The sequence below is a fragment of the Cervus canadensis genome, chromosome 18 (genome assembly GCF_019320065.1).
Source record: "Cervus canadensis isolate Bull #8, Minnesota chromosome 18, ASM1932006v1, whole genome shotgun sequence".
NCBI lineage: Eukaryota > Metazoa > Chordata > Mammalia > Artiodactyla > Cervidae > Cervus > Cervus canadensis.
Window position 1 is genome coordinate 54,124,333 of NC_057403.1, and position 27,064 is coordinate 54,151,396.

The following is a 27,064-nucleotide window of genomic DNA, read 5'->3' on the forward strand; positions in this document are numbered from 1 at the left end:
CAAGTAGGTATATTTAAAAAATGAAAAGCTTCATTCTCGGGGGTAGGGGGGTATGTAGGGAATGCCAGTGAAGAATTAGCCTGCAAACTCAAAGATACCATCAGTCATTACTGAGGTGTCCAAAAAGTTCTCAGTGACAAGGAAGGGAGAAAAAGGAGGATTCAGAACTCACGTCAGACTGCAAGACTGTATGCTTTTGAAGGTTGTGTACCTAGACTATCTCGAGCAAGTGGGAAAGAAGGGGTCAATATTTCCTTATTTGTTTTTCTATATCTTAATGGCTATATGTACATTTCATAATTAAGAGTAGTATTAACTTTCAAATATGGAATAAACTTTCCTAAAAGCTACAAAAACAAGCAAACAAAAAACTCAAAACAAACAAAAAACTCAATACATTAAACATACACTCAGAAACCCAGTGGAATAAAATATGCTAAACGGCCTGTAGGGGTGATTTCTGAGTTCTAGCATTGTCATCTTTATTGTTTCCTGCTTCGTTATACAGTCCAGAACTTCCCAAGGTTTCAACAATACTCTCACAATCAGAACAGAAGTCTTCAGGAGCCCTGATCACAGAATATTTACCTCAGAGACTGCACGCCGTTTCTCTCTGACTTGACAAAAAAGGGGACCTTCCCGTTCCTGGTGACGTCCACCAAGCCTCCCCTGTCGTCCAGGATCCCGTAGTGAATGGCGGCCCGGCAGATGCTGGACGCCTGCAGGGCGGGGCCGGAATGTAAGTACATCTGAATTCACCTTTGTCAGCGATCATTTCCAGGAACACCCAAGATGTTTGTCCTCAACCCACAAAAAGCCAAACAGCCGGGCCAAGGCTCACCCCACTGCTGACTCCAACCTCGCTCTATAACACGTCTTTGTTTCTGGGGTTGCTTATCTTTAAGAACTCATCTGCGTTGCTTTACAAACTAAGAACAGTGACAAACAGCCCTTTCTCCCTCTCCAGTGGAGCATATTATCGCTGGGGCTAACATAGAGACTGGTCGGCTCGGGGGTCAGCCCCCATTCCCGAAAGTGGCTTCACAAATCTGTGACCCCAGAAATAGGCATGGATCAGCTCTACAAAGACAGGGGTTTGACTACTGAGCAGAAAGAAAATCTGTTCACCTGAAAACCAGCCACCTGCTTTTAACACAAAGACAGGAGTCCACGCCAGCCATTTAAAGAAGCTCTGGCCATACTTACGCTTTCATAAAAGAGAGTCCCAAAGATCTTTGCTCCACTGTGCAGGCAGCCTGCTGGGCACTGGTACCTGATGGGGAAGAAAGAAGATGATTTTCATAAGTTGAACAAAATACATTGATAAAACCTTGCCATGAATTTATTGTTTTTATTCCCCTTCAACAGCTATCATTACATATAGAAAAGTGTTGGTGATCTAGCATACACTGTTTGGGAGGAAGCCACAATTTACCGAGGCTGAAGTGTATAGACACATGGCCACAATTACAGATTCAACTTGGCCTCTTTAAAGACCATTTTCATGTGCTTCAGATTCAAGTCACATGGATGTTTCTATGAACAGATGGACAAAAGCCTTGTCCAGAAGAAAGATGAGCAGCATCAAAGGCAGCAAAGAAGTCCTCAGATACCAATCATCAAAGATGTGCAGACTAAAAGTTCCAGGTGTCAAACTACAAGGGTGTTTTAATAGAATAAAATTCAATGATGGTGATCATGCTCACAAAAAAATATCAATTAACCTTTCCAGAAAGCCTTAATGATTCATGTCCCTTAAACCATAAACAAAATGAAGAAAAACAACCTACAAACTGGGAGAAAACATTTGCAAATGAAGTGACCCACAAGCTATTAATTTCCAAAGTATATAAATTCATACAGCTTAATATAAAAAAAAGAACAAATAATCCAATCAGAAAGCCCCCCAAATGAGCAGAAGATCTAAATAGACATTTCTCCAAAAAAGACAGCCAGATGGCCAACAGGGACATAAAAAGATCCTCAACGTTGCTAATAGAAAAATGCACATTAAAACCACAATGAGGTACCACCCATCACTAAAAAGTTTACAAATAACAAATGCTGGGGAGGTGTGGAGAAAAGGGAAGCCTCCTACATTCTTGGTGGGAATGCAAGTTGGTGCAGCCAATGTGGAGAACAGGATGGAGGTTCCCTAAAAACAGAACTACCAAGTGATCCAGCAATCCCACTCTTGGGCATATATCCCAAAAAGATGAAAAATTCTAACTCAAAAAGATACATGTACCCCAATGGTCATGCCAGCAATATTCACAATATTCACATGGAAGTAACCAAAGGTCCATCAACAGATAGATGGATAAAAATGATGGTACATATATACCATGGAATATTACTCAATCATAAAAATAAAATAATTCCATTTGCAGCAACATGGATGGATTACCATTCTAAGTGAAGTCAGAGAAAGACAAATATATGATATCACTTATGTGTGGAATCTAAAAAAAGATACAAATGAACTTATTTATAAAACAGAAACAGACTTACAGACATAGAAAATTTAGGAATACAAAAGGGGGAAGTTGGGGAAGGGATAAATTAGGAGTTTGGAATTAATATATACACACTACTATATATAAAATAGATAACCAACTGTATAGACCTGTATATATAGACCTGTATATATAGACCTACTGTATATTGTATATAGGTATTATATGCAATATTTTATAATAACCTATGATGGAAAAGAATCTGAAAAAGAGTAAATATATGTATAACTGAATCACTTTGCTATATATCTGAAACTAACACAACATTGTAAATTAATAATACTTCAATTAAAAAAAAATTTTTAATTTATATCCCTTGATTCTTGAATCTCCCAAGCAAAAAGTCAGAAAGTCAGACCTCCATGTTATTCCAACCATTTATAACTGGGAAAAATTGGAAGCAAGTCAGCAGGTGTCAAAGGAATAGCCAAATGTACTTCTGTGTGGCCAAATGTCAGCATGTTATACAGTCACTAGAAATGAAGTTTTTGAGGAACAGTTATTGACTTTGGAAATCTTAAGTGAAACCAGTAACATGCAAGATTGTACAATAGGATAGGCCTAATCAGAGCGCAGAACAAAGGCTGGAAGGGGCAACATCAAATTATTACTGACACTTATCTTCTTTATGCTTGCTTTGGTGGTTGTTTTCCTGAATTACAATGAACAAGGATATCCTTTAAAGTCAGAAAAAACACCCCAATAAATATTTTTCTTGCAAAAGTGCCATGTACAGAAAACTGACATGCCAGGTGGTGGGAGGGCATCCAGGAAGGGCACTGTGGGACTTCAGGGGGCCACATGTGGGCTGAGCTCTACTTCTTGACAGGAGGCGTCTAAGAGGCACAGACCCCTGCCTTCTTCGTGCCTGGGGAGGGCTCCGTCTACCTCCAGTCCTGAAACTCTTTTGATGCTGTCTGACAACGAATGTTCTCCAAACCTTGTCATCTTTTCCCACTGACTACTCAGGCGTGATGCTCTCGTTACAAGTCAGCAGTTCGGGAAGACATGGCACTGCCACGGGCAGCTCAGGAGCCTTCCGGGCATCCCAGACCGGGGAGTCTGCAGGGTGGAGATCCCTCCGGGATGACGTGCAAGGTGGGGGCAGATGGTTACTCCACCACCCTCGCTGCCACTTCTTGCTCATCTCACCACCAAACTGCCTGGTTCTGCTTTCACGGTATTTGCTGGCCCATCACCAAGGCTGGGCGGACAACGTGTGAGCCCCTTGAACATCTGATCCCGGCTGTTCTCTGTCCCAGGACACTCCCGCCTTCCCGCCAAAGGCCAGTGGGGCGTTCTCCTGACAAACTTGACTCCACGTCCCCGTGGTGTAAAATAGGACCGTCTCTTTCAGGTAATATGATACACCTTCTCTTTTGAGCATGTGCTTTAAATAACATGATTCAGCTTTAGATGAACAGACGCCAGGACCTATAGGAAGAAGAGCAAGGGCCCCTCCACCAATGACATGGTTTTCCTGCCGTGAACCTGAGGGTCTGCACGTGGCCGCTGCACCTGTTGGCCATTCGCTGCCAGAAGGAGCAGCCCAGTGGCTATGTTGCCAAAACCAAGCTTGTTCTTCTTGGCAGATGTTTTTCAACATCCAAAATGGATGCTATGAAGCGACTCCATTGGCTAGATTAATTCATTCCACTCTAGGGGAGATGCTGGCCACTTCTCGTCTGGTGGGGCCCTGGGGAAGCAGGCCGACTGGGACTCCACAGCAGCCGTGCTGGACCGAGCCACGGCCACATCTGCCCTGACACTGCCGCAGCCCAGAGCTCTGAGCCACTCTGGGACCCCTTCACGCAGAGGGTGGAAGGGAGCGCCCACCTGCACCAAAACATCGTTCAGGACCTCCCTGCCGATAGCACACCTGGCATTTCCACAGCAGGTCAGCCGACAGGTCACGAAGGGACCCCGGGCCCAGAGTGGTGTGTCTGAGGGCTGCAGGTGGTGGGGGAGGGAGGGGCCAGCCCCTACCTGTTGCACGTGGACCCTTTACACTTGTCCTTCATCTTGGTGTCACACTTGACGACTTGGGCTAGGAGAGAAATGCAGAAACACTTGTCACGGCAAGAAATGGGAGGATGAGTCCGAGTTAGCAGATCCCATCCCCACCCCAAGGAACTTTCTGGAACACCCCGGAGTCCTCATCATAACGAGAGCAGAAGCGTCGCCCACTGGCTGTAGGCGCAGGGTGGAGGTTTGAATCCCGGTTCCTCTTTCTAGGAGCACCGTCACCTTGGACACTTACTTCCCGTCTCTGAGGTTCAAATCCCACTTATTAACGGAGATGGGTGCAGTATCCACCTCCAGGGGTTTCTCTGAGCCTTGATGAGAAGGAGAACCAACCTCGGGAGGCAGCCTGGCACGCTGAGTCTCCCTCAGCCTCACAGGGCCCTGAGGGCGAGCCTCGCGCAGCCCAGGAAGCGGGGACCCAGCCGTTCTCCCCAGCATCATCTCCCACAGCCACGAGGACTCGGCCAAGTTTTCCTTTTGGTTTGTTTTATAGGGGCATATCAGAATCTTGGAGTAACGTTATAGTTTGACAGAAAGACACGTATTATTTTGTAATTTTACATTATGGAAAAATAAAATAATAATGAAAGAGTTTGGAACCTCTGGACAGACAAGGACATCAGGGTATTTCCTGGTCACAGAGAGCTACGGTCTAACAGGCAGGAGTCCAGGGGAGAGATAACTCCTGCTGGGTGTGGGCTGGTGGGAGGGCAACTGACAAAATAGCCAAGGCTTTCTGAGAAAGATGGGTGTGAGCTGGCCTCCTCCTCAGGCCCGAGTCCAGCTGTGTGCTGTGTGATAGTTCGGAGGGAAAACAGAGACACTGGCGGGCAGAGAAGCCACACCTGGTACCGTGTCTGTAAGAAAATGCCCTCTAGAGCCCCCAAACTTCAGTAAAGGTGCCGCATACACAGGTGACCCAGGTCGGGAAGGGGGGAATCAGAGCAGGACAGGGGAGGGCAGAGAGAAGCGAGCCCCAGGAGGGGAAGGGTCTCGGGAGACCAGAGGTGAGCGTGAGGACATGGCATCTGGGGACCTCCGAAAGTCTCTGGGGAAACAGCCAGCTTCCCGCCTTAGGGGAGCTGTTGGAGGCAATGTGCTGGTGACCTCACAATGCAGCTGACACTGGGGGACCCATGTGACTGTGAAAAATCCTCACAGCGACCTGACCGAGCTGCAGCCGCTCGGGCAAGGAGATGGGTGAGGAGGGACAGACGAGAACATGCAGCCCAGGTCTAGAATTCATAGCCTAGCTCCTTAGTGACTGCTTCAGCTCTTCTCTGTCAAGAACACAATGCCTCTCCTAAACTACAGACACAGGAAATGCACACACCCGCGTCTCTGGACTAAAACAGTGCTAACAGGAGGCATCAGGGCTCCTACTTTACAGATGGGCACATGGAGTCTCAAAGAGGCAGGTCCGAGTCACAGGACCCGTGCGCATGGTGGCCCTGGGAGCCGGGCCCCGCGCTGCACGTTCACTCTTCCTCTGGGAGGGGGGCACCCCAACAGGAACCCAATCTCAGCCCCGGTCCTCTTTGAAAGGACAAGAGAAGGTCTAACCTTAAAATAACTGCGTGGGGGGAAAAGGCCACCCAAGTACAGCTCCTATAATGCTTCTTTTGAAATGACTTTAAAATATCATTTTTTAGAAACGTCTTCGGGTCGTGCTTTTGCAAGCTATACCCCACTCTGGTCCCCGCTGTTTGTCGACTTGGAGACCTCTCAACCCACTGGCCCCCCTACTCCGTCCACCCCAAAGAAAACTGCCCCCTTCAGAGGCGGCCAGCATGGCAGAGCTCCACTCACTCATGTAGTTCACGGGAGAGTCTTTCTTGGGCTTCGTGGGTTTGATCACCCTCGGTGAGACCCAGACGTGCTTCTCGTCAGGAATGGGGGCCACTTCCACCTCGTTCATGTCGTCCGTTTCAGGTTTCTGGCCATAAGTCTCTTAATAGTGAAGGGGGGAGAGAAAAGCAACATGCTGGGATCCAAACAAAATGCACTTGGGAAGAAGTAAAAAAGCCATCTGGAGACGAAACTAGTTTGAGGTTTGCTTTCACAAAGGGTCATTTCAGCAGCAAAGAGAAAGTTCCGCTTCAGGGCCAACTGGCCAGGCGGGATTCTCCCCACCAAGAGCAATGGATGGCTGTCTGCTCACTGTGCTTGATTTGGAACCCAAGAGCAGCTGGGCTGACCGGAGGTTAGAAGGCCCCAGCACCCACCCCTGAATGGTCTGAATGATTTCTTGTCCCCTCTCTGCCTACTCACCACTGCCTACCCAAGGAAGCAGCTTCAGGAAGCCACCTCATCCTCTGACCCCAAACCACAGCTGTCTCCCCGAGGTCCCTCTGTGCTGGATTCTCACTGAGGGAGGGGTCCTCCTAGATATGTGCCATCGGGGTGCAAGAATACCCGTGTCGATGGTCTTGGACCCACTGCCCTTTACCGCCTACATGTTCTGTTCCCTTCCCCACCCCCGAAGGTCAAGATCACTTAACCTTTCTCTGCACTGCAGTTCTGAAACCCAGTAACACTGGAACCATCACCTAGAAAGAGCCAAAGACCCAACTCTTGGTTAAAAAAACTTAGTTCACTGGCTCCCAATCTTTTCCCCACTCAAATATGGTTATTTCTCCAAACATGACTGCAACCTTCATGTTTCAAAACATTCTAATTCACCAAACAAATTGCATTTATTAAGCATCAGTTCTTATCATGAAAGTCACCATAATCTGTAATCAGACCACTTGGATACCAAGCCTTACACTCCAGCCAAAGCAAAGCAAAGTATTGCTTGTGCACCCTTATCAAACATGAACTAGTGCACATCTGTTGTGGGACCCGCCAAGGATGTCGTGGACCAGAGTTGGAAACCCCTGCCTTCTAAGCTTCTCCAGTGAGAAAAGACAACAGATGTGCTTTGATAAGAAGGAGTTCAAGGAGCAGGAATGGATGGGGCCCTCACAGGCCTCTCATGTCAATGGATTAAGACTCAAGTTCCATCAAATGTCCACCAATTCCGAGCCTTATCTCCATTTCTCCTTAAGGGTGACAACATCTCTGAAGGGCAGACCAACCGTTTTGTGTTGACACAAGCCATTCAATTGAAGGGCGACTTCAAGATCTCTTCAAGAGATCTCTGGGTGCCTTTTGATAGGACACTCTGCAGCCATTTCACTGGCTGACTCATCACTGTACAACCACTGCTCCAGGGGAAACCAAGAGGAGGATGGACGGGATCTAAGCCAGAGGAGAACATTAATCCTGAGTCCCAAGATCATTACCAGAGCTCTTGGACCTTCATGTCCGGCTCCTGGACAACAAGCTCACCACCACCTCCCTCCCCCACCAGTTGAAGACTCCCTGGGGCAGCAGCCAGCCTGCTTCACACCCCACTCTACAACGAGCTCCAGCACACAGCAGTTGCTCAACAAAATTGGCTGCATGAAGGACTGTCAACCCTCCCCCCACCCCCCACAATGAATTCTGTCTTTGAACTCTTTGGAGGGGGAAAAATAGTCCCAGCAAAGTTTAAAGATATTCAGGAAGGGGAATGTGGAAAACATTATACTATAGCTATACTCTATAGGCAAAATCTTTATGAAGATGCTGGGTTTGCAAACAGCACTTGGAACCCAGCAGCGGTCTCTGGTCTGTCTTCCCATCAAAGTGGCTATTCAGGCTTGCTCTTCACTGAAAGCCAGAGCTGTCTCTGGAATAAGCTGGGTTTTCTTCCACTGGCCTTTAGGATTTTTATACCTCATAATCGTGGCTTTATTTAGCCGAATATAGTTGGGTAGCGCAGCCTAAAGCATTTGAGGGCTCACTATTTAAGAAAATGGGCAGACAGTCCTCACCCTCAGACACACACATGAAAAGTGGAATGCTTACCCAGAGGACGGGCTGTATTTGAGCACATCCTAATTAAGATCCCCTGAGTGGACCAGCACAGGCCTGGGGAAATTCCGTGCCCGAGTTCACGCCAAGGTTACCCTGTGCACCGTCCAGCTCTGGACCGGGGGTCCCAGGGTACCGAGCATTTCTACGTCATTCTGCAGGCTCCACCTGGTTCTATAAGTGTGGACAAAGCTCATAGCTAATGTCAAGTTCTGGTGTCATCCTGTCATTGCCCTGGGAGGCGTGAACAGCCCCATTTCACAGATGGGAAAACTGAGCCTTGAAGAGGCTATGTGACCTGCCCAAGCTCACACAGCTGAGAGTCAGACTCCTTTCCCTGAATCCCACACCCTTCACTGCCACACAGGGACAGGCTGGAGGGGTGGGAACGCCTCTTACAGTCTATCCTTATCCCCGCTCCATCTCCATTAAGAGGTCAAGGCTTTGCCAGGCACCTCAATAAACGCTTATTAAGTAGCTTATGCAGATAAGCTGCTTTAGAGGAGACTTTCTGCATGGTTAGCTAAGGAAATCAGGATGCCCGCCAAGTGGAGTTGGGTATTTTCCACCAAAAATAAAGAAGCAAGTCCAGGAGGCTTCACTGGGGGGGGGTTAACCGGCATCTAGGCTGTCTTTGTGTACATTTGTTCTCTGACAAGGACCCTCTGTGGACTTTGGGGGTATATTTATTCAGACAACATGCAGAACACACCTGCTAGGTGCCCCTGGAGGCCCTGGAGTGAACCAGCAGCTGTAACTACAGGTGATTCAAGTTCATGGAGAGTCTGGGTGCAGCAAGGGCATGGAGGCAAGTGAGTGGCCTGGCTGTGAAATCAGGGAAGTCTTCCTAGAGGAGGTGTGACACAACAGTTGTGTTTTCCGAGAAAAGAAGGCATGTGCCAGGATCCTGAGATGGATGGGGCCCCCAGACTGCTAGAGGGCCCCCAGTAACCCCTAAGGTAAAGAACTCCATGCCAGGTGATGAGTGAGGTCATACCTCCCCACCTCTACTTCTCCAAGAAAGTAATGGGCTGGGTCCATAAAGTGCTGACTATGTGCAGGCTGCTGTCCTAGTAACTCATACCTTCCTCACCACATCCTCCCAGCAAACCATCTACAGGAGATGATGGCATCACTCTTACAGATGGGGGAAACTGAGGCTCAGAGAAGGCAAGCAGTTTGCCTGGCATACCCGGCCCGGAGTGCAGACACGCCCCCTCTGCCCAACCTGCATGCCAACGGCCTGCCTCGCGCACTCATGGAGCCCCCCATCAGGAGACCTGAGGGGGCGCCCCCAGAGGTCTGCCCTCCCTCATGGTCCCCATACCAGCCCTCAGGATCTGAGAGGGGACTTGTCCCTCTGGACGACCAGATAGCAGCCATAGGACCCGCCTGAAAGGGGACTTGGAGCCTGACATGCCTCGAGTGTTGGCCTGCCTTCTCAGCCCTCCCATTACCCCCGGGAGCTGACATGTCACCCCATTTTCACACAGGAAGACTGAGGCTCAGATTGATGAAGTGACCTGCCGGGGTCCCCCTGCTGGAACGTGCAGGGTTGATAGTCCTCAAGCAGGTGTACTAGACTCTCAAACCCACACTTGTCCCAGGAATCCAGGTATCGGAGTGGGACTGTGTGGGAATATTTCACTAAGGATGGGCGTGGGGACCCCGTCTCAAAGACAGTGAAGAGGGGGAGCAGAAACTCCACCTAACCAATGCTCATGGTGCCCTACCGCGTGGCGGGCACTGCCAGGACCTGCGCACCATGCCATGACACGTGCGGTTCCCTGCCGGACATGCCCTTCCCTTCTTTCATTACCAGGCTGTCGTCTTCAACAGCTGCCTGCTCGGGAGGCCCTCCCTGGCCTGGCCCACGGTGGAGGCTCCTGCTACAGCCCCGGGGCACCTGTATCATGCCCTGAGAGGGGCGATGGCCCCACTGGACGCCAGGTTCCCCAGGGCAGGACCAGGACTGGTCCCCATAGTCACCCCACCCCATCACCTAGCAACATCCTGGCACACAGCAGGCACTCAGGATGTTCACACCAAATGCGCTGACTCTCTCATCTGAGCCTGAGATGTGTCACGGACGGAGTCACCAGGCCCATTTTGCTGCTAGGCAGAGAGACCGAGGGGTTTGAGCAAAGAGCCTCAGATCACCAAGATCCAGAGCCAGAAGTCTCATGTCTGGACTCTGGGTTGAGCCCTGATTCCCCCGGAGACTCAGCTACCTGCACATAAGTCACAACCCAGGGGACCACATGGACCAGGCCACACTGACCAAACCATCAGACCTTTGCTTCTCCCCCCAGAGGGCACCCCCACCCCGCCCCACTGCAGTGGGCAGAATCAGCAGGGAAAAACCGGCCCGAGAGGGCTGGAACTCCACTCTTCACCCTGGAGCCCACTGCGCTGACCCCACGAGCCCCCGGCAGGGAAGGGCCGCTGCCTCCTGCCCGTGCCAACCCTCCTGAAAGGCCCCTCTCAGCCGTCACAGGACCTGTTGACGCAGCCACGTGAAAAAACACACCTCAACCGCAGACACACGTTCAGCGCCTCAGCCGGGACGGAGTTGAAGGAAATAGTCCAAAATGTGAGGAGCACTTCAGGCATGAAAAATGTGCATTATTTACAGGAGCGGGGTAAATGGAAACACCCTGAGTGGCCAGCAATAAACAAATGCTGGCGTCGCTGGAAAATACACAGCCTGAAAGCTCTGGCTGGGCCTGAGCTGAGGGGGGAGGGGAACGTAGATGTTTATGACGAGTAAGGGCTGGGTGAGCCTCACGTGTGGGTGGGTGGGAGGCTGGTGGGGACAAGGATGAGCAGGAGGGGCTCCGACAGCCCACCCGGTCCACAGCTGGCCTGGACCATCCATCACGCAGCTGCTTTAAATCCCTCGTTTGTTGTCTGTTTTGTACCAAAGTCTGAGCACCAAGAGGGCAGGATGCCTCTGGTCGGTGCCGCCCACGGGAGATGCCCACTGGGGGATGTCCCAGGGGCAGCTGGGTCCCCGGGGAGCTGGGGCTGAACCCCGAGTCTGGAGATGGGGAGGGGAGCGGGGGAGCGAGGGCTGGAGTCTGGAGATGAAGGAGGGGAGCAGAGGGTAAGGGTGGAAGGGGCCAATTTCCCCCCCTAGCTGTCCAACGTCCCCGTTTCACGGTGGCAGCTCTGTGACTCAGGGACGGGAGTGGAAACCCGCTCCCAAGGGCTCTGAAGTGGATTCCTACCTCGGTAACAGAGGTTGTTCTTGCAGCCACCGCCGTACTTGGGGGGGCACTCGGAGCAAGGCCGGCCGGTTCTGTAGGGGGCTTCTCCGATCCAGTTGCCCCTGAGGACAGACCAGAAACACCATCACGGGGCTGCCATGCCAGGGCCCGGGGGCCCCTCTCTCTGTTCTAGACCCTCTTGGGGCCCCGACACGGTCAGGGAGGACGGAAGGTATGAGGGGGACAGGCACTTGCCCTGAGCCCCTCTGTGCACAACGTCTAGAGAATTACAGAATAATCTAGCCAGAAGCCATGAAGCATCCTTCTCCTTCTCATCCTTTGTCCTGTGGCCCCCACCTACCCACACTGCTCCCTCTCACAACTCTGAACACCGGTGGCACCGCCCCCTCCCCCAGCCCCAACACCAATGCAGGGAAGTTGCTGGGACCCTCCCTTTTAAGCCATTTCTCAAATAAGTGATGGGCAGCCTGCTCCAGGGAGGGCCTCGAGGTTACTGGCTTCTCACTGCACACCCACCAACTCATTCCATCCTTCCAACACCCTAGGAGGGACATGCTAGAGTTCAATCCTTTATCAGGCGAGGAAACAGGCTCAGAAATGTTAAGTGACTTGCCCAACATCACACAGCAAGTGAGTGTGAGGGCTGGGATTTGACCTCAGCCTGTAGGGTTCAAAGCTTTGACCATACTCTGCTCGCGGGGCTGAGAGCCTCTGGGCATCACAGGCACCAATCCGCCTCCCTCTAAGCTTCCGGGGCAGGAAAACCAGAGGCCGCTCGGTGGGATTTCTCCAGGGCCTGGGTAGCAGGTGGTGAGCAGGACTCCCAGGCCCTTCTGGTGGTGCCTTTGGCAGCACAGGCTGGAGCAGTGAGTGACTGGGGGCCGGTTTCTGTGATCTGTTCTAGGAACTTCCTTCATGGTTGCCCCAGTCAACTAGCTGTCTTCTCAGGAAATAGATGCAGGGCCCCACTCTTGGGCCAAGGGCGGCCGAGCCATGAGGAGCAGGCTCTGGGGCTGGACCTGGCCCTTCCAACCAGAACCTCTGCCCTCGTCTCTGTATGGGGTAACCTCGGGGACTGGTCGTGAGATGAAGGAGGTGGCTGTGTGGACGGCTCACGTCAGGACTAGCCTCTGGTGATGGCAACACACTCTCTGAGCGCTTGCTAAATCAGCAACCTCACGGGGTGACGGTCTGATGGCTGTCCAGGGCGGCCAGGGAGGGAGGGGTCCCATTAGTGCTGGCCAGGGACAAACTGCAGAAAACACGCTGTTTGCTCCTGGTCAGCCCAAAATAGTGGAATGGAACCACCCAGGGCCATGCGGGTGTCAGGCCGGGGGTGGTGGGCAGGGGCTGTCACAGGCTGCACCCAGAGCGGGCAGAACGACACCCCCAGCAGGCTGCAGACACTGCTTTGTTCAGCACATCGGCCTCACACGCAGGCTGGCCAGGGCTCACGGAGGGCTTCGGGATGACCCCACAGATGGACCATCACCAGGGGGACCCTGAGGCCCCAGCGCCTGCCCTGTCACTGGGTGGGGCTCAGTAGGTTCTTCAGACCATTCGGGCCCCCAGACGGGCTCTTCCCCCACCCACCCCAGCTGAGTCTGCCAGCATGTGTGGGCTCCGCGTCTCCTCAGTGACAAACCAGGCCTCCCACAGGGCTGGCGCAGTAGCTCTCAGAGGTGGTGGCTGTGGATGGGGGCTGGGTGCCAGGCGTCCTGGGAACCCGTCCTCCAGCCTGGGCGCCATGTTATATATACACGATGCATGGGCTGAACGTATGTGCACGCCCCCCATAACCATAACCCCCAGGGTAGCTGCATTTGGAGATGGGGCCTCAGAGGAGGTGACTGAGGTTAAATGAGGTCACGAGGGTGGGGACCCTGATCCAATAGGATTAGTGGTCTTATAGGAAGAGACATAGAGAGCTCAACTTCCTCTCCATCTCTCTCCTCCACCCCCCTGCACACAGTGAGGAAACATCATGTGGAGACACGGGGAGAAGGTGGCCATCTATGAGCTGGGAAGAGAATCCTCACCAGAAACCAGCCCTGCTGGACCCTGATCTGGACTTCTGGCCTCCAGGGCTGTGAGAGAGAACTCTGCTGCTGAAGCCACTTTGTTGCAGCAGTGTGTGCTAAATAATACAAATTTATACATGTGAATATTTACTAGCTGTACTTCCAGGATTAGTGTGTTTTCCTATACGTACAATATTAATTTTTTTAAGAAAGGGATAGGAGGTAAATAAGGGGGAAGTGGTATTTCTAGTAGGATCTTCTAGTGTTTTTTTTTTCTTTTTAATACACAGTCAAATTGAATTATTCCTCACTCCACACCTGCCACTCTTCCAGTAGTTCTGACTAGCTTACTGCTCTTCCGTGGGGCTTGGTCCCTCCCATTGATGACACAACCCATAACCTCATCCCTGTGGCTGTGGAGGCACTGTTACCGCTAGCGTGCCGGATGGTTTACAGAGAGTTTCTATTTTCCTCCCAACCTCAGCGATTCTCTCTTCATCCCACCTTCGCATGGCCACTCCTGACCCAACCCAGTAAATGAGGTCATTCTGCTTCATGCAGTCACTGAGAAAATATGTTTTAAGGGCCACTGCATGCAGGGCCCAGTGCTAGGATGGCGGCCAGCCCCGTGGCCAGTGCGCAAACCACAGGCTGTAAACTGGGTGAGCTGTTCTCCGAGAATCAGCACATAGTTGTCTTGTGAGCAACAGAGGTGAGTGGGTAAAGAGGTAAGTGACATACTGATGGCATCAGGGTGCTGTAAAGATGAAGAGGGGCTGTGACCCAAAGGTTTGATCAGGTCCCTTCTGGGAGGGGAAACATAACAATGCAAAACACCTATTTACTAGCATGCCCTTTGCTGCATATTTTCAGAGAAAAAGAATCTTTATGGTGGACTCCACTAGTTGCCCAGCCAGCAGCTATTCCTGCTTCTGATCTATTCAAGCAGTCCCAGAAGACAATTTGCCAAGCCAACTGGGACAAGTTCATTGGTCAAAGCCAACTGGGGCAGTCTTGTTCCCCCCTGTCCATGAGTAGTCTGGTTCTGGCCAATGACGTAAGGAGAAAGTGGACCAGGGGAGAGAAAAGCCAAAGGAGAGAACTCTTTTCTACCATTCTCTTCCCTTCTGTTTGGGGAGACTTGGTGCCTGATGTTTTGCAGCCTTCTTATGACCATGAGGAGAGGATAGTACTGCAAGAAGACAGAAAGTTCTCCTTGACACTGCTGAGCTACTAAGCTAACCTAGACGCACTAATCTCTGAATGCCTTGTTATGTTAAGTAATGAAGAGGTTTTCCCACTTAAGCCAGTTTTAGTTGGGTCTTCCATGGCAAGCAAACACACCCCAACCCATAAAACCATGTCACTTGTTCTTACTTTGGAGAATAATTGCAAACGAGGTAGACTGCATTCTCCCAAACATCTCCCCAGACATTGATCCTCTGGCAGGTGTTCACAGCACAGCCGATCTTGTTGGTTGTGGCCCAAACTATCTGAAAAGATGACATCCATACATCAAAGTACAAGGGGAAAATGACCAGGGTGACATAATCTGGCCTGAATCCATAAGGTGCCCACAGTAAATGGGTGTATGGTAAAGGGGTGAAGGCCCAAATTCTTCCCCTAGCCCGTGAAAGAGCCAGACATTTGTTTAAATCAAAAATGGAAAAGTGAACAAAACAAAACAAATAAGGAACATGCCCCAGCAATATAAAACTGCTATAGAAGTTTCTAGTGCTTATTCTCAGTTTCCACATTTGTGAACCAGTCACAAACAGTTCAACCCACCAGTTATACTTTGAATAGGACTGAATTAAAGGAAGAATATTAAGGCAATGATAGAACAGAGGTTCTCTGATTGGGGGAGAGCCCCACAGTTCTGGGGGTGCCAGGCTGAGGCCACGCCCGATCTTCCAGCCTTACCTGGGTGTAGTGGGTGCACATGGGCCCGGAGCACCTCTCTGGACACCAAGGGTTGCACTCGTGGGGGTAGGGGTAGGTGTAGTCCTTCACCTCATCGTACCAGGACTGCACGTGGAAGCCAGGGGAGCGATACCTGCAGGGACAGATGGGCTTGTTAAGTTCTGGTCACCACATGCACACAATAACAGAGACCCCTTCTGGCAGCACCCACCCAAGGTGGAGTTGGAGGCGGGGCGCGCCTTCAGGCCAACAGCCCTACATCCCACCTGGCACCTGTTAGAAGTGCTTAAAACCTGAACTGGCCTCCTTCAGAGTGCAGGAGTATGCCTGGGTGACCCACACACCACCTGTGTGTATGAGAAACCTGTATCTGGCCCCAGTGAATCCTTTTTTATACTAATAATTATGTATTTTTTTCATATACATTTGGGGAAATATATGCAGCCCCTGAATCCCGTATTTCACAGATATTACTGCATAAGAAAAAACCGAAGAGGGGCAAACCTTGCCCCAAGCTCCCATTTGGGATCCTATCACCTGAGCCCTCCCTCGCCCCCAGCACTTAGAAGACACTCCCCATCTCTTGTTGTGACTGGCCCTCTCTTCAGCCCCGTCTGCCAGGCTGGCATCGGGAAAGAAAATAAACCAGATGCAAGCCCCGGTCGCTGTCACCAGCAAGTGTAGACAAAATGGTTTCAACAAGCAGAACAGATGTGGGGGGGACTGGGCACTTCTGAGGGCACCATGGGGAGCAGGGCAGTCAGTGGTCTTGTAATAATTACCGTCAGGACTCTGGCAAAGGTTGTGGTCAGTGCCCTGGCCAGGGAAAGCACCTCTCTGCTTGGGGCCAGCTCAGAGAAGGACACACAGACAGCGACAGGGCTCCGGGGCCACAGGGTACCCACCACCCTGTCTGTCCATGTCCCACAAGCCTTGCTGCCAGGCTGGACTGGTTTTAGAAAGAAAACATTCAGCTGCTGAGGGGCTTTCAGATGAGGGGCTCCTCTGGAAAGTGAGTCAGCAATATTGATCCAGAAAGGGGACAGCCTTTGTGCTATGGACCTATCAATCCTACTCCTCAGAGTTTTCCTAATGAAATCATTCAAATGAGCCAAGAGGGAAAAAGAAAAAAACAAAACCCAGCTACGAGAATAGAATGGCTAAATTCTGGTCTGTCAACCTGATGGCTCACAGGCAGCCTTTCAGATGTGATAACCATGACAAGTATGTGCTAGAAAACTGTTTGATGTCGTATGAGAAGGAAAAAAAAAAAAATCAATAGCTGTCCTGGCCACAGTTACAACTATGGGAAAATATGTCGGCCAGATGCAGCCCAGGAGCCCAGAAACACAGAAAGAGCTGACCAGGTCAGCAGGTCCATGGGTTGGGTTCCTCATAGACATTTTCTGGTGATGCTGTCATAAGACTGACTGGATAAAAAGCAGAAAACAACACCGGGTTGCTATGCCTCCACGAAGCCAAGCCTCTAGCCCTGTGATGACCCCTTGCCCAGGTCCTGCCTGGAACAACCCTGGCTAGAGGACAGTGCAGGGGCTTGGGGCCCCATTAAAATCCGAGCTCGGGAACTGGATATGGCGGGTCTGAAGGCCAGCCGACCCTGCCCTGTGTTTTCAGGGGCTCTGTCCAATCCACATCAATTTTTCAATGAAAGGGGCAAAATGGAAGCAGACCCTGGAAACCTCGCGACTCCTGGGTCCCTACTCAGAGAACTCGTGTGCCTAGCACAAGGGCAGCGAGTCTTAATCTGTCAGAGGACATCTTCCCCACTTCCTCTAAGGAAACCCGCTCAGTTGACCTGGGTGAAGATCGGTGGGTGACATTTAACAGGCGCTCAGAGGTCCGGCAGTGTGAGTGAGACCCCAGGTCACAAGTAGGGGGCCATGGCGTCTCTCACCTGCCCCAGTGCACAGCCAGGTTCTGCCCGATGGACACCAGCAGGCCAGTGGGTCCGTGCTCCCAGATGCACTCCTGGGCCCAGGCTGCCGCTGACTTCTCCAGCTCTTCATCCCAGGTCTGCAGGGGACGAGAAACGGGCACCAGGAGGTAGGGTCAGGATGGGTGGAAGAACTCAACTGTGCTGACGCCCCCAGCTCGGGCCCTGGGACGACCCTAAGCACCAGGCTTCAGCTTCTGCGACACTGGACTCAAGGACTCTGAGAGCATTTCGACAGTCTCTGGTCAGCAAAGAACCTAGAGGAGCCTGGATGCTCAGAGCTCCTGCTCATCCCCTAACTTGTCAGGGACCCTGGCAAGTCCCTCCTCTCAGCCTCAGTCTCCTCATCTATGAAACGGGAGGATGAATAACTTGGAGATGGATGGTGGTCATGGCTGTACAATGGTGTGAGGGTACCTAATGCCACTGAACAGTGCATTTTAAAATGGATGAAATGGTAAGTTTTATATTATGTATATTTTACCATTTTATATATATACATATGTATGTATTTATACACACACATGCTAAATCGCTTCAGTCATGGCCAACTCTTTGTGACCCTATGGACTGTAGCCCGCCAGGCTCCTCTGCCCATGGGGATTATCCAGGCAAGAATACTGGAGTGGGTTGCCCTGTCCTCCTCCAGAGATCTTCCTGACCCGGGGATCAAACTCACGTCTCTTATATTTTCTGCATTGGAGGCAGGTTCTTTACCACGAGCGCCACCTGGGAAGCCTATATATAACCTTATACACACACACACACACACACACACATATATATAGATTTTTTTTTCTAAGTAGCAAGAAATGCCTTCAACTCACCCAGTCCTGCTCCCCTCCGGCAAAGCCCACCCTGAGTCAGGGTCTGGGACAAAGAATCTGTCACCAGCTCCCCTCCCAACCAGCCCAGGGTGCACACATAACCCCCCTGAAGAGAACACGGTGAACCAGATGAGTGGGACTACTTTTCTCTCTCAAGAAACTGACGCCCAGTGGCCCTCAGGCTGTGAGCCAGCGGCTGCCCCGCCCCATCCAAATCTCCCAGGCAGGCAGGGGCTGTCCCCTTGCCCTGTGGAGGCCCAGCCTGGCACACAATAGGTGCTTCCTGACAGCCTATACTGGGAGGGCCCTGGGACGTTCTAGGAGACCGGTTCACCAACCGCCGGACCCCAACACGAAGTCACCCCTTCCCCCCATCTCCGGTCCTGTGTCTCTTTCTGGCCAAGATAACGGCACTCCTCAACATCCAGGGGCAAGTCCTAAACCCAGACAGGCTGGCTCCAGAGCCTGTCCACTCATAAAACCTCAAAACAGGGTGTCTTAACTCTGTGGGGTTTTACAGTCCACCTCTTGGGATGAGCCTGTTTCAGAGGGCTGTGGCTCAAAGCTCCAGGACATGGATCTGAGACACCCTCTCCAATCAGCGCTGCCTGTTGTTGGGCGGATGGACGTTGGTGGGCGAGGATGCTGGCAGGGGCGAGGGGAGCCTAAAAAGAAACCTACCCTAATTCTCTCCAGCTTTAACCCTAAAAAGCTCTGAATGGCTGCCCCGCGTATTAACATTTTGAAAGGGTGTCCACTCTGCCTCCTAAAATTAGCACAGCCCCTTCAGAACAAACCCCTGGACCGTGTTCTTGAGGGAAAAGAAAGAAATGGTTTCATAAGGAGTCCCCAGGGGACAGCCTTGCCCAGGCTCTACCCAGGCGGGCACCCACTCATCCCTCAGCCCCCGGTGGGCCGCCTCATCTGGCTCAGCAGTGCCGCGGGGCCCACAGCCACATGGGCAGGTGCCCGGCCGCGAGGGTGACCGAGGTCAGAGCGTGAACGACACAGGGAGCGGCAGCTGAGTCCAGAGGAAGGAGAGGGGCCAGGGCCCGGGCTGCACGGAGCTGCGAACGGGAGTGACGGGGTGCAGACGTGTGGGGTGCGGAGGGGGGCTGTGCACACAGCACCCTGAGACTCCTCTGGCCGCAGAGGAGGAAGCGAAACAAGCTAACCAGACAGACCAGGGCTCCTGACAGGAGGCGTGGGTGCCAGGCAAGAAGCACAGAGGGCCCTCGAGGCTCCAGCCAGGAGAAAGGCTGGAAGAGTGAAGATTTAGGAATTATAACATGATGCCAGGATTCAGAGGGCAAGATGGGAGGTGAGTCCCCCTCCAGGGCTGAGGCTGCCCTGCTAATCAAGGTGTGAACAACATGGGCAGGGAGGGTGGAAACAGCTGGAGAAAGAGTCCCAGGTACCTAGGGGGGCAGCAGAGTGGGGGTGGAGTTCAGACAGCATGGACAGGTGAATGAGAGCGTGGGTCCTGGACTCAGCCGGACCCGGGTCAGGATCCACTTCTGCCTCTGCCAGTTGTGATCCCGGGCCAGTCTGTAAAGTTGGGGGGAACCACGGTGTCCACTTCATGGGGCCGAGAAAACCGGACAAGGAGACACGGGAACGAGGGTGGGGCTGGGGACGGGCACCCGGAGCTGGTCGCCCCTTCTGTTCCTAAGTGCAGGGGCTTCTCTCGAGGTACAGGGGACCCTCCACTGTCCCTTCTCAGCCTCCTCCTCCCAGCAGAACGCCCCACTGCTCACAGACTCAGCCGCCCCTCGCTGACGGAGGGAGCACCTTAAGAGTGGGCTGGAGACCAAGCTGCATGAAGACCTCGGTACCAGCACAGCCCCAGGGCTGAGTGTCTGACTGGGCGTGTGACAGGCGTGCCAGCCAACTGTCAAGTGAACACTGAGTCAACCCAGCTAAGGAGATGCTGAGGTCACTCGGTAAGGAGGAAGCAGAGCTGGGGTCGGACTCACCAGAGCCCACCCCTTGACCCTCACCGCCCCCCCCCGCTCCAAGAGAGCCGAGGGTGGGGAGCGGGGGCTGAGCTCAGAGAAGTGCAGCCAGGCGCCCAGAACGCAGCCAGGGGAGCCTCTCTGGCTAGTAGCTCCCGGGTCCTGGACCCGCCCCCGCCCCGAGCCCCCACGCCAGGCCAGCCCCAGGCCCGGCGCTCACCATGTACTCCATGTTGGAGGCGGGCGGCGACACCTGGCCCCGCAGCTTGTTGTGAAGCATGAGAATCTCCTCCTGGTCTGCCCTGGGGATGGCCCTCCGCGCCCGTGAGTGGGGCTGGTCCCGCTGGTACTTGCTGAGCAGCTTCTCTAAGTGTGTGATGTTGGGCAGGAAAAAGCCTTGGGCTCCGCAGAGCAGCAGCACCAGCCCCAAGGGCACGACACCAGTCAGGACACAGGTCATGGCTCCACGCCGGCAGCAAGGCAGGCGGTGACGGGCGGCCTGGGCGCCTGAGGCAGAGCTGGGCGTTCTCGTGCTCTGAAAGGAAACAGAGGGTGGCTGGAGAAGTCGGTCAGTGCCAAACCCGCCACGGCAGAGAGTGAACAGGGCACCCCTCTCTCCCCATTGTGCAGATGTGAAGACTGAGGCTCACAGAAGCTACACCAGCAAGGTCCAGCAGGCAGGAAGTGGTGGAGCTGGGATTCAAGCCAGCGGCCTCCAGCACGGCAAGCGGCCCGATGCCACATGGACATCCTGGCTCGGTCTCTCCCAGACTCAGCTTCTCGTGGCGCCTCCTTTTCTCTCACTCTGAGTCAGCATCTGGACTCATTCAGGGCTCCGGTGAGTCTATGGCCTGAATTAAACTCCATCTCCTGCCCCCAAAAGAGACTGCTAAAGCCATTTCACGTCAGCAAAGGATGTGCCATGAACCAACGGGGGTAGCGAACTTCCTAGGCCCTGTGAAGTAAGACTCAGTTCCCAAACAGGCTGTCAGGCACCCCCAGACCCACCCCCTGCACAGTCCTTCCACGGGGTGGGTAGCCATCACACCCTACGCCACAGCCTCCCAGGGCCTAGCCACGTGCTCTGCTAACTTGATCCTCGGAGAAAGTGACAGTGGAAAGAGACAGGGCCTCCCAGGGGTACCAGGGTACCCCACTCTCACCCTGTCTCTGCCTGGCAACCCCCCAAACAGCCCAGCGAGCAGCCTCCCTCGGCCAGCTTCTGTCTGACAGTGGGCCCATTATGGGCACTGCCAGATGTGACCCTCCTGGCTGCTGAGTGAGTGGTCCACATGGGTGATTAGCACCCAACAGCCGCATCAGCAGGGCCAAGGAGGGGATGGAAGATGGTGGTTGGGACTCCCGGACCTTCCAGCCCCTCTTGGGGCTGTGCTTCCCAAGGAGTGTTTCTGGAACCCTAGCTCTTGACACATGCCGGGCCAGGGGCCGTGGTGCGTGCCTCGTGGTCACATCAGTTGGGATTCACCCCCTCTGAGATCCACGGTGCCGACACCGTTATTTTATGACCCGTCAAAGATCTTCATGATCCGTCCTTGCTTTTGGGCTCCGGGCCCTTTTCCCAAACACCGCCTCTCACTAACCTTTCTTCCTTGGCAGGCATCTTAGGAAAAGCTGTCTTAGTCTTGGAACACACTTACTGATTCTAAAATCCCCCGGCCTGAAGATAATTTATTAGGTTTGAGTTTCCGCTGCGCCTGCGCTCTTTCTCAGAGCCCTTCCTGAGCCTCTGCGGGGGCCGGTCGCCTCATCCGTGTCATCTCCAGCCCTCACGAAAGCCCAGGAGGTCGGTCTGCCCTTGCAACCACTTTACAGATGGGGAGCCCGAGGCTCAGAGAGTTGATCCCAAGGCTGCTTACTGGTAAGACTCAAACCCAGGTGTGATGTCCCTGAGGGCCTGGGGTTTTCCAGTACACTGCCTCGGTTCCTCTCACCCTGGGGGGCCAGGGGTCACACTACAGGTCATGAAGTGTGGTCCTCCTGATGACTTGTTGTCTGGTCCAAGAAGACAAGACAGGGCTTGTTGTTCACCCTTGTTTGTTCACCCTCTCGCCTCTGTTTCACCCCCAAGGAAAGTCGATCAGTCACCCAGTGACCTTTATAGGCACCTATTTTGTGCTGCATGGTGGGAGAGGAGGACAACAAGGCACTGTCCCTGGCCTCAAGTGGCCCCCAGTTAGGCTGGGGAGATGGGAGCCCCTGACCAGCGGGATAGGCCTGGCTGAAGACAGCACAGAGAGCTGGAGGGAGGCATCCAGAGACCCCTGGGTGGGCAGGGAGGGAGGCAGCCTGGAGGCTACCCACCCAGAACCCCAGGAGGCCCCTCTGTCATCTCCCACGTGAACAATAGCCAGGGTTTCAGTGGTTGCATTGGCGTGGGGCTGCAAGATGGCAGTGGAAGAAGGGGGTCCTCTGGGGCTTGTCCTGGGCACCCGAGAGGCAGAGAGCAGAGCCTGAAGCTATGGGAACGCGGCATTTCCCATCTCTGTTCCCTGGAAACTCTCCAGGGTCCTGACTGGGCTTACGCTTCAGATAAAAGCAGCCGACATGCAGGCGGAGGCCCAGCTCCGTGGCCTCTCGGCCTCTCGGCCTCTCGGCCAAGGAGTTCCCTCTGGGGCAGAGCCGCAGGGACCGCGGGAGGGCTTCTGTGTGCTCACTCGCCCCGTGGGAATCAAGCCAGTAACGCAGACGCTCCCAGGGTCCCTGCCGCCTCCCCGCTTAGTCACACCACCATATATGATCATTTCCCAGCTGCAGAGGCCAGGCTGAAAAGGATGCCAAAAAGTACTGACGGTGGGTTAAGATTTGGGACAAAGCAGGAGCAAGACTGACATCACAAAACGACCACTTGGTGGTCACAGCAACATCCAATTTGCTTTACTCTCCACTTCAGCATCCCGAGGGGCAGGGCACCCCCAAAGGCATGAAACAGGAATTGTTTACATGACTCAACTGGACCAAAAGCTGGGTTTGTTTTAAACCACCAGTGGGCACAATTCAAATAACTCTCAGTAGGGGGAGGGGTAAAAGAACTGTGGGTCAGTGTGGGTGAAATATTATAAAGCAGGTAAAATGGAAGACCTGGAGTTCTGGGATTGTCGGCAGCAACAAAGCTCTAATCCAATGTTGGGCTAAGAAAGTTGTAGAATGTTATGCCAACGGTAGTATTTATTTACATTTTAAGGTATATAAACCATATTTTGGACAAGTTTATGGATATTATAGGTGGACATGCATATATATGCATGTGTATATTACACAGACATGTATTATATGTGTTTGTACATATATCAGATGGTGTGCGTGCATGTGTTTGTATAGTGAAACCAGTTCATGGGGTGGTTGACTCTAGGAGGGAAACTGAACTGGGAACAAGAATATGAGGGGACTCATCTTTAATATATTGTTTCTGCTTTAAAATCTCAAGCACATGTGGCAAAGCGTAAGCTCTGTTCATGCAAGGTGGACCAGATGAGTTAGCAGGAATTGTGATGTGGTAACCAAAGCAGGGCATCCTTGGGGGCCGGACCTCATTGGTGAGTGCCCTCTATCCTTTGGACTTGCCTACTTCAAGTTTTTAAAAAATATTAATGAATAGAACAAAGCAAAATGGCAAAGCATGAAAGGACAGTGAAACCGCTGCTGGTTCCAAGTGCATCCTCCTGGCATGTTCTCCTGAACAAGGGTGACCTTATTGCAGAAGGCTTGGTGAGCCGCCTTCACTCTGAACGTTCAACGGCCTCGCACGGTCCAGGGCCCACAGACGGGGCCTTCCCTCCAAGGTTCAGGAGAGAACTGATGAAGCTTCGAGTGGAGCTTCAAAGTTGGGAGAACCAGGGGGTTTAGTCAAACCTTCCCCTGGGGAGAAACACAAATGAAAAGAGGCGTTTCTCCAAGTGGCTTCTCCACCTCGAGATGGTCGCTGGCACAGACATGCCGACTTGTCTTGGGTCGGGCCACTCATAGCACCATGTCGGGCGGCACTGCTGGGTCCGAAAGTAGTCTGGCCTGCCTGCAGCTTGGGGCGGGGGTGGGGAGGGGCGGGCTGGGGGGCTGGGGGTCCATGCTGGGGAGGGGCAACGCTTGGATCATGATGGCTTCTAAGTCTGGGCCAGGGAGAACACAGAAGATTCAAGCAGAACTGTAGCAGTAACAGGCCTGGTGTCCCACAACTTTATTCCAGACCACAAACAGGGCTGGCACACAGAGGGAAACACAGAATCCTGGACTGAGCTATGCCTTCTGCAAATTCCTTCATCGGAGTCCCAACGCCAGCTCCTCAGACCATGGCTGGGTTTGGATACAGGGTCTTAGAAGAGGCAATTAAGTTAAAATGAGATCATACGAGTGGGCCCTGCTCCAGTGGCTGGTGTCCTTGTAAGACGGAGGGATTAGGACACAGACACGCACAGAGGGATCAGCATGTGAGATACAGGGAGGGGACCGCCGTCTACACGCCGAGGAGCAGTGCCTAAAAGAAAACAGCCCTGCCGGCACCTTGATCTTGGACTTCCAGCCTCCATGAGAGGGAAAGAATGAATTTCTGGTGTTTGAACCGCTTGGCCTGGGGTGCTTGGTCCTGGCAGCCCTAGCAGACTAGTATTAATACAAGCATCAGACAATAAATGAGAACTAGGTTCTAAACATCCCGCTGGTGGCTGTATGGAAGGGGGCGAGGAGGGGACAGAGAGCAAATTGGGCGGCCAAGACTGGGATCATGGCTGGAACCTGGGCGGAGGCAATTGGTACTGTCTCAGCACAAGGCCATCGGCCAAGGCGACTTCGCCAGGCCCTGCCAGCCCCCTGGTCTGGACAGGCTATTCAACTTCTGCTGCCCAAACAGCTCAATCAGAACTTAGGAACAAAGCACTCTGGCCCCCTTTCCATCTATAATTTAAAAGAAACTGACTCACAAACATAGAGAGCAGGCTTGTGGTCGCCAAGGGGGATCGGGGTGGGGGAGGGACGGAGCAGGAGGCTGGGGTTGGCAGAAGCAAACTACTATGTACAGGACGCATAAACAACAAGGTCCTACTGTAGAGCGCGGGGAACTGCACTCAATATCCTGTGATAAACCAGAATGGAAAAGAACACGAAAAAGAATGTATATATATATATACACACATAACTGAGTCACTTTGCTGTACAACAGAAATAAACACAACATTGTAAACCAACTGTACTTCAATAAAATACATTTTTTTAAAAGTTTTCCAACGGAGACCCACCCACTGCCACCTGGGGCTTTCCAATGACAAGTACAGGCTCCTACCAGGGAGGCCAGTGGGGACTTACCTGGGGGAAGACCCACCACATGCCCATGGCTGCATTTCTCATCCCACCCTCCTGATGATCCAGAGGTTTGGGTTCTACTGCTCCCATCTGACAGATAAGGAGACTGAGGCCCCCGAGGTCTTTGGGAGCCCACCCAAGGTCATACAACTGCAAGCAGAAAACCTGGGGCTGGAACACAGCTCCATCTGGCCTCTGAGCCCCCTTCTCAATGCCACCATGCCTTTCCCGGGGTGAGTTTCCTTGGGGATTTCCCATCACCACCCACGTAGGGGCAGGACCCCCGCAAACAACCCAGCTCACACTGTGACCCTCCCTGCCCTTCTCTGCTTCCTGGGCAGATGGCTGGGCTCAGCAGAGACAGGCCCCACTCCTACTCCAGGTCAGCCAGTGACTCTGTCGAGAAGAAGGCACCCATGTGTCATCCCCAGGGGAGTGAAACATTTACATCATGGTGACATCGCACCACGACGTGCCCCGTCACCGAGCCTAGCACCCACCCAGCCTCCATCTGCCTCTGACTCAAATATGACGCCCACACGGACTCTCTCTGCAACCCTCCAGCCCTCCTGACATCCCCGAGGGGCTCACACTTCAGGCAGGCGGGTTATCCGAGCTCCCTTTGGGGCCTGGAGATGGAGGCCAACACTCTTTGGCTCTTTTGCCCCCCCACTTCTCCCAGGGTGGCCAAATGCAGGCCTCATTTCCAGAGAAGTCCTCTCCACTCTCTGTCCCTGGCCTGCTACCAACAGCATCAAACACCCGCACAGTTGACAGAAATGCAGTCTCCGCGAGGTCTCCTTGGCGGCAGTTGAAACTCCCAGCCTGGGAGACCACAAACAAGATAAGGGCACCAGGGGTGGGGGGGAGAGGGGCGGAGGCGGGGAGACACCGACAAAGCTTTCAAACCCCTCGGTCGACAGCCAGACTCAATCTGGGGTTGGATTCCTGCGGCATCGCCCCAACATGCAGGATGCATTTGGACTCTGGCCGTTTCCCACTCCATTTTCTGGAAAACAAAACTGAGCCTGGGTGATATTCCATGGTATTAGTGAGGTCCGAGGCTGGATTGAGATGGAACCAAGACTTGAGATCCCACTTCCTGGAAGCGTGGAGGGTTCTGCCATTACCCTCTGCCCCGGCTAAGAGTCTGTGGACGTCGAGGGCACCCACAGCCCCACGTGCCCCCAGTCCACCTCGGGGGTCTCCTGCCACTCAACTCAACTCTCAGGAGCAAAATGAAGAAAGACAATGTGAATGAACCTGAAGGCGTCACTCCGCCTGGGCTGCCTTTGCCTGTGTTTAGGAAAGTCTGCCAGAAAGATGAATCTCCGTGGGGCCCGCCAGCCGGCAGCCCCGAGGCCGTGCCAAGCTCTCTGCTCTTGCACACACTGTTCTCGAGG

General features: G+C 52.9%; 1 protein-coding gene across 2 annotated transcripts in view; it reads right to left on the reverse strand.

Annotated features, from left to right (window-relative positions):
* The window catches only part of CRISPLD2 (cysteine rich secretory protein LCCL domain containing 2), a 66,537-nt gene that overhangs the window by 29,284 nt on the left and 10,189 nt on the right, over nt 1-27,064 (reverse strand). Inside the window, exons 2-10 of one of the 2 annotated variants that reach the window (XM_043438027.1) lie at nt 20,572-20,886; nt 17,531-17,649; nt 15,616-15,748; nt 15,070-15,185; nt 11,672-11,772; nt 6,351-6,491; nt 4,503-4,563; nt 1,207-1,273; nt 589-719 (exon numbers count right to left, since the gene is read on the reverse strand). In XM_043438027.1, the coding sequence (XP_043293962.1) occupies nt 589-719; nt 1,207-1,273; nt 4,503-4,563; nt 6,351-6,491; nt 11,672-11,772; nt 15,070-15,185; nt 15,616-15,748; nt 17,531-17,649; nt 20,572-20,811 (1,109 nt within the window). In that variant the 5' untranslated portion in view covers nt 20,812-20,886. Of the gene's footprint in view, nt 1-588; nt 720-1,206; nt 1,274-4,502; nt 4,564-6,350; nt 6,492-11,671; nt 11,773-15,069; nt 15,186-15,615; nt 15,749-17,530; nt 17,650-20,571; nt 20,908-27,064 lie in introns of those variants that run through there. The other variant, XM_043438028.1, reaches the window with a different exon arrangement.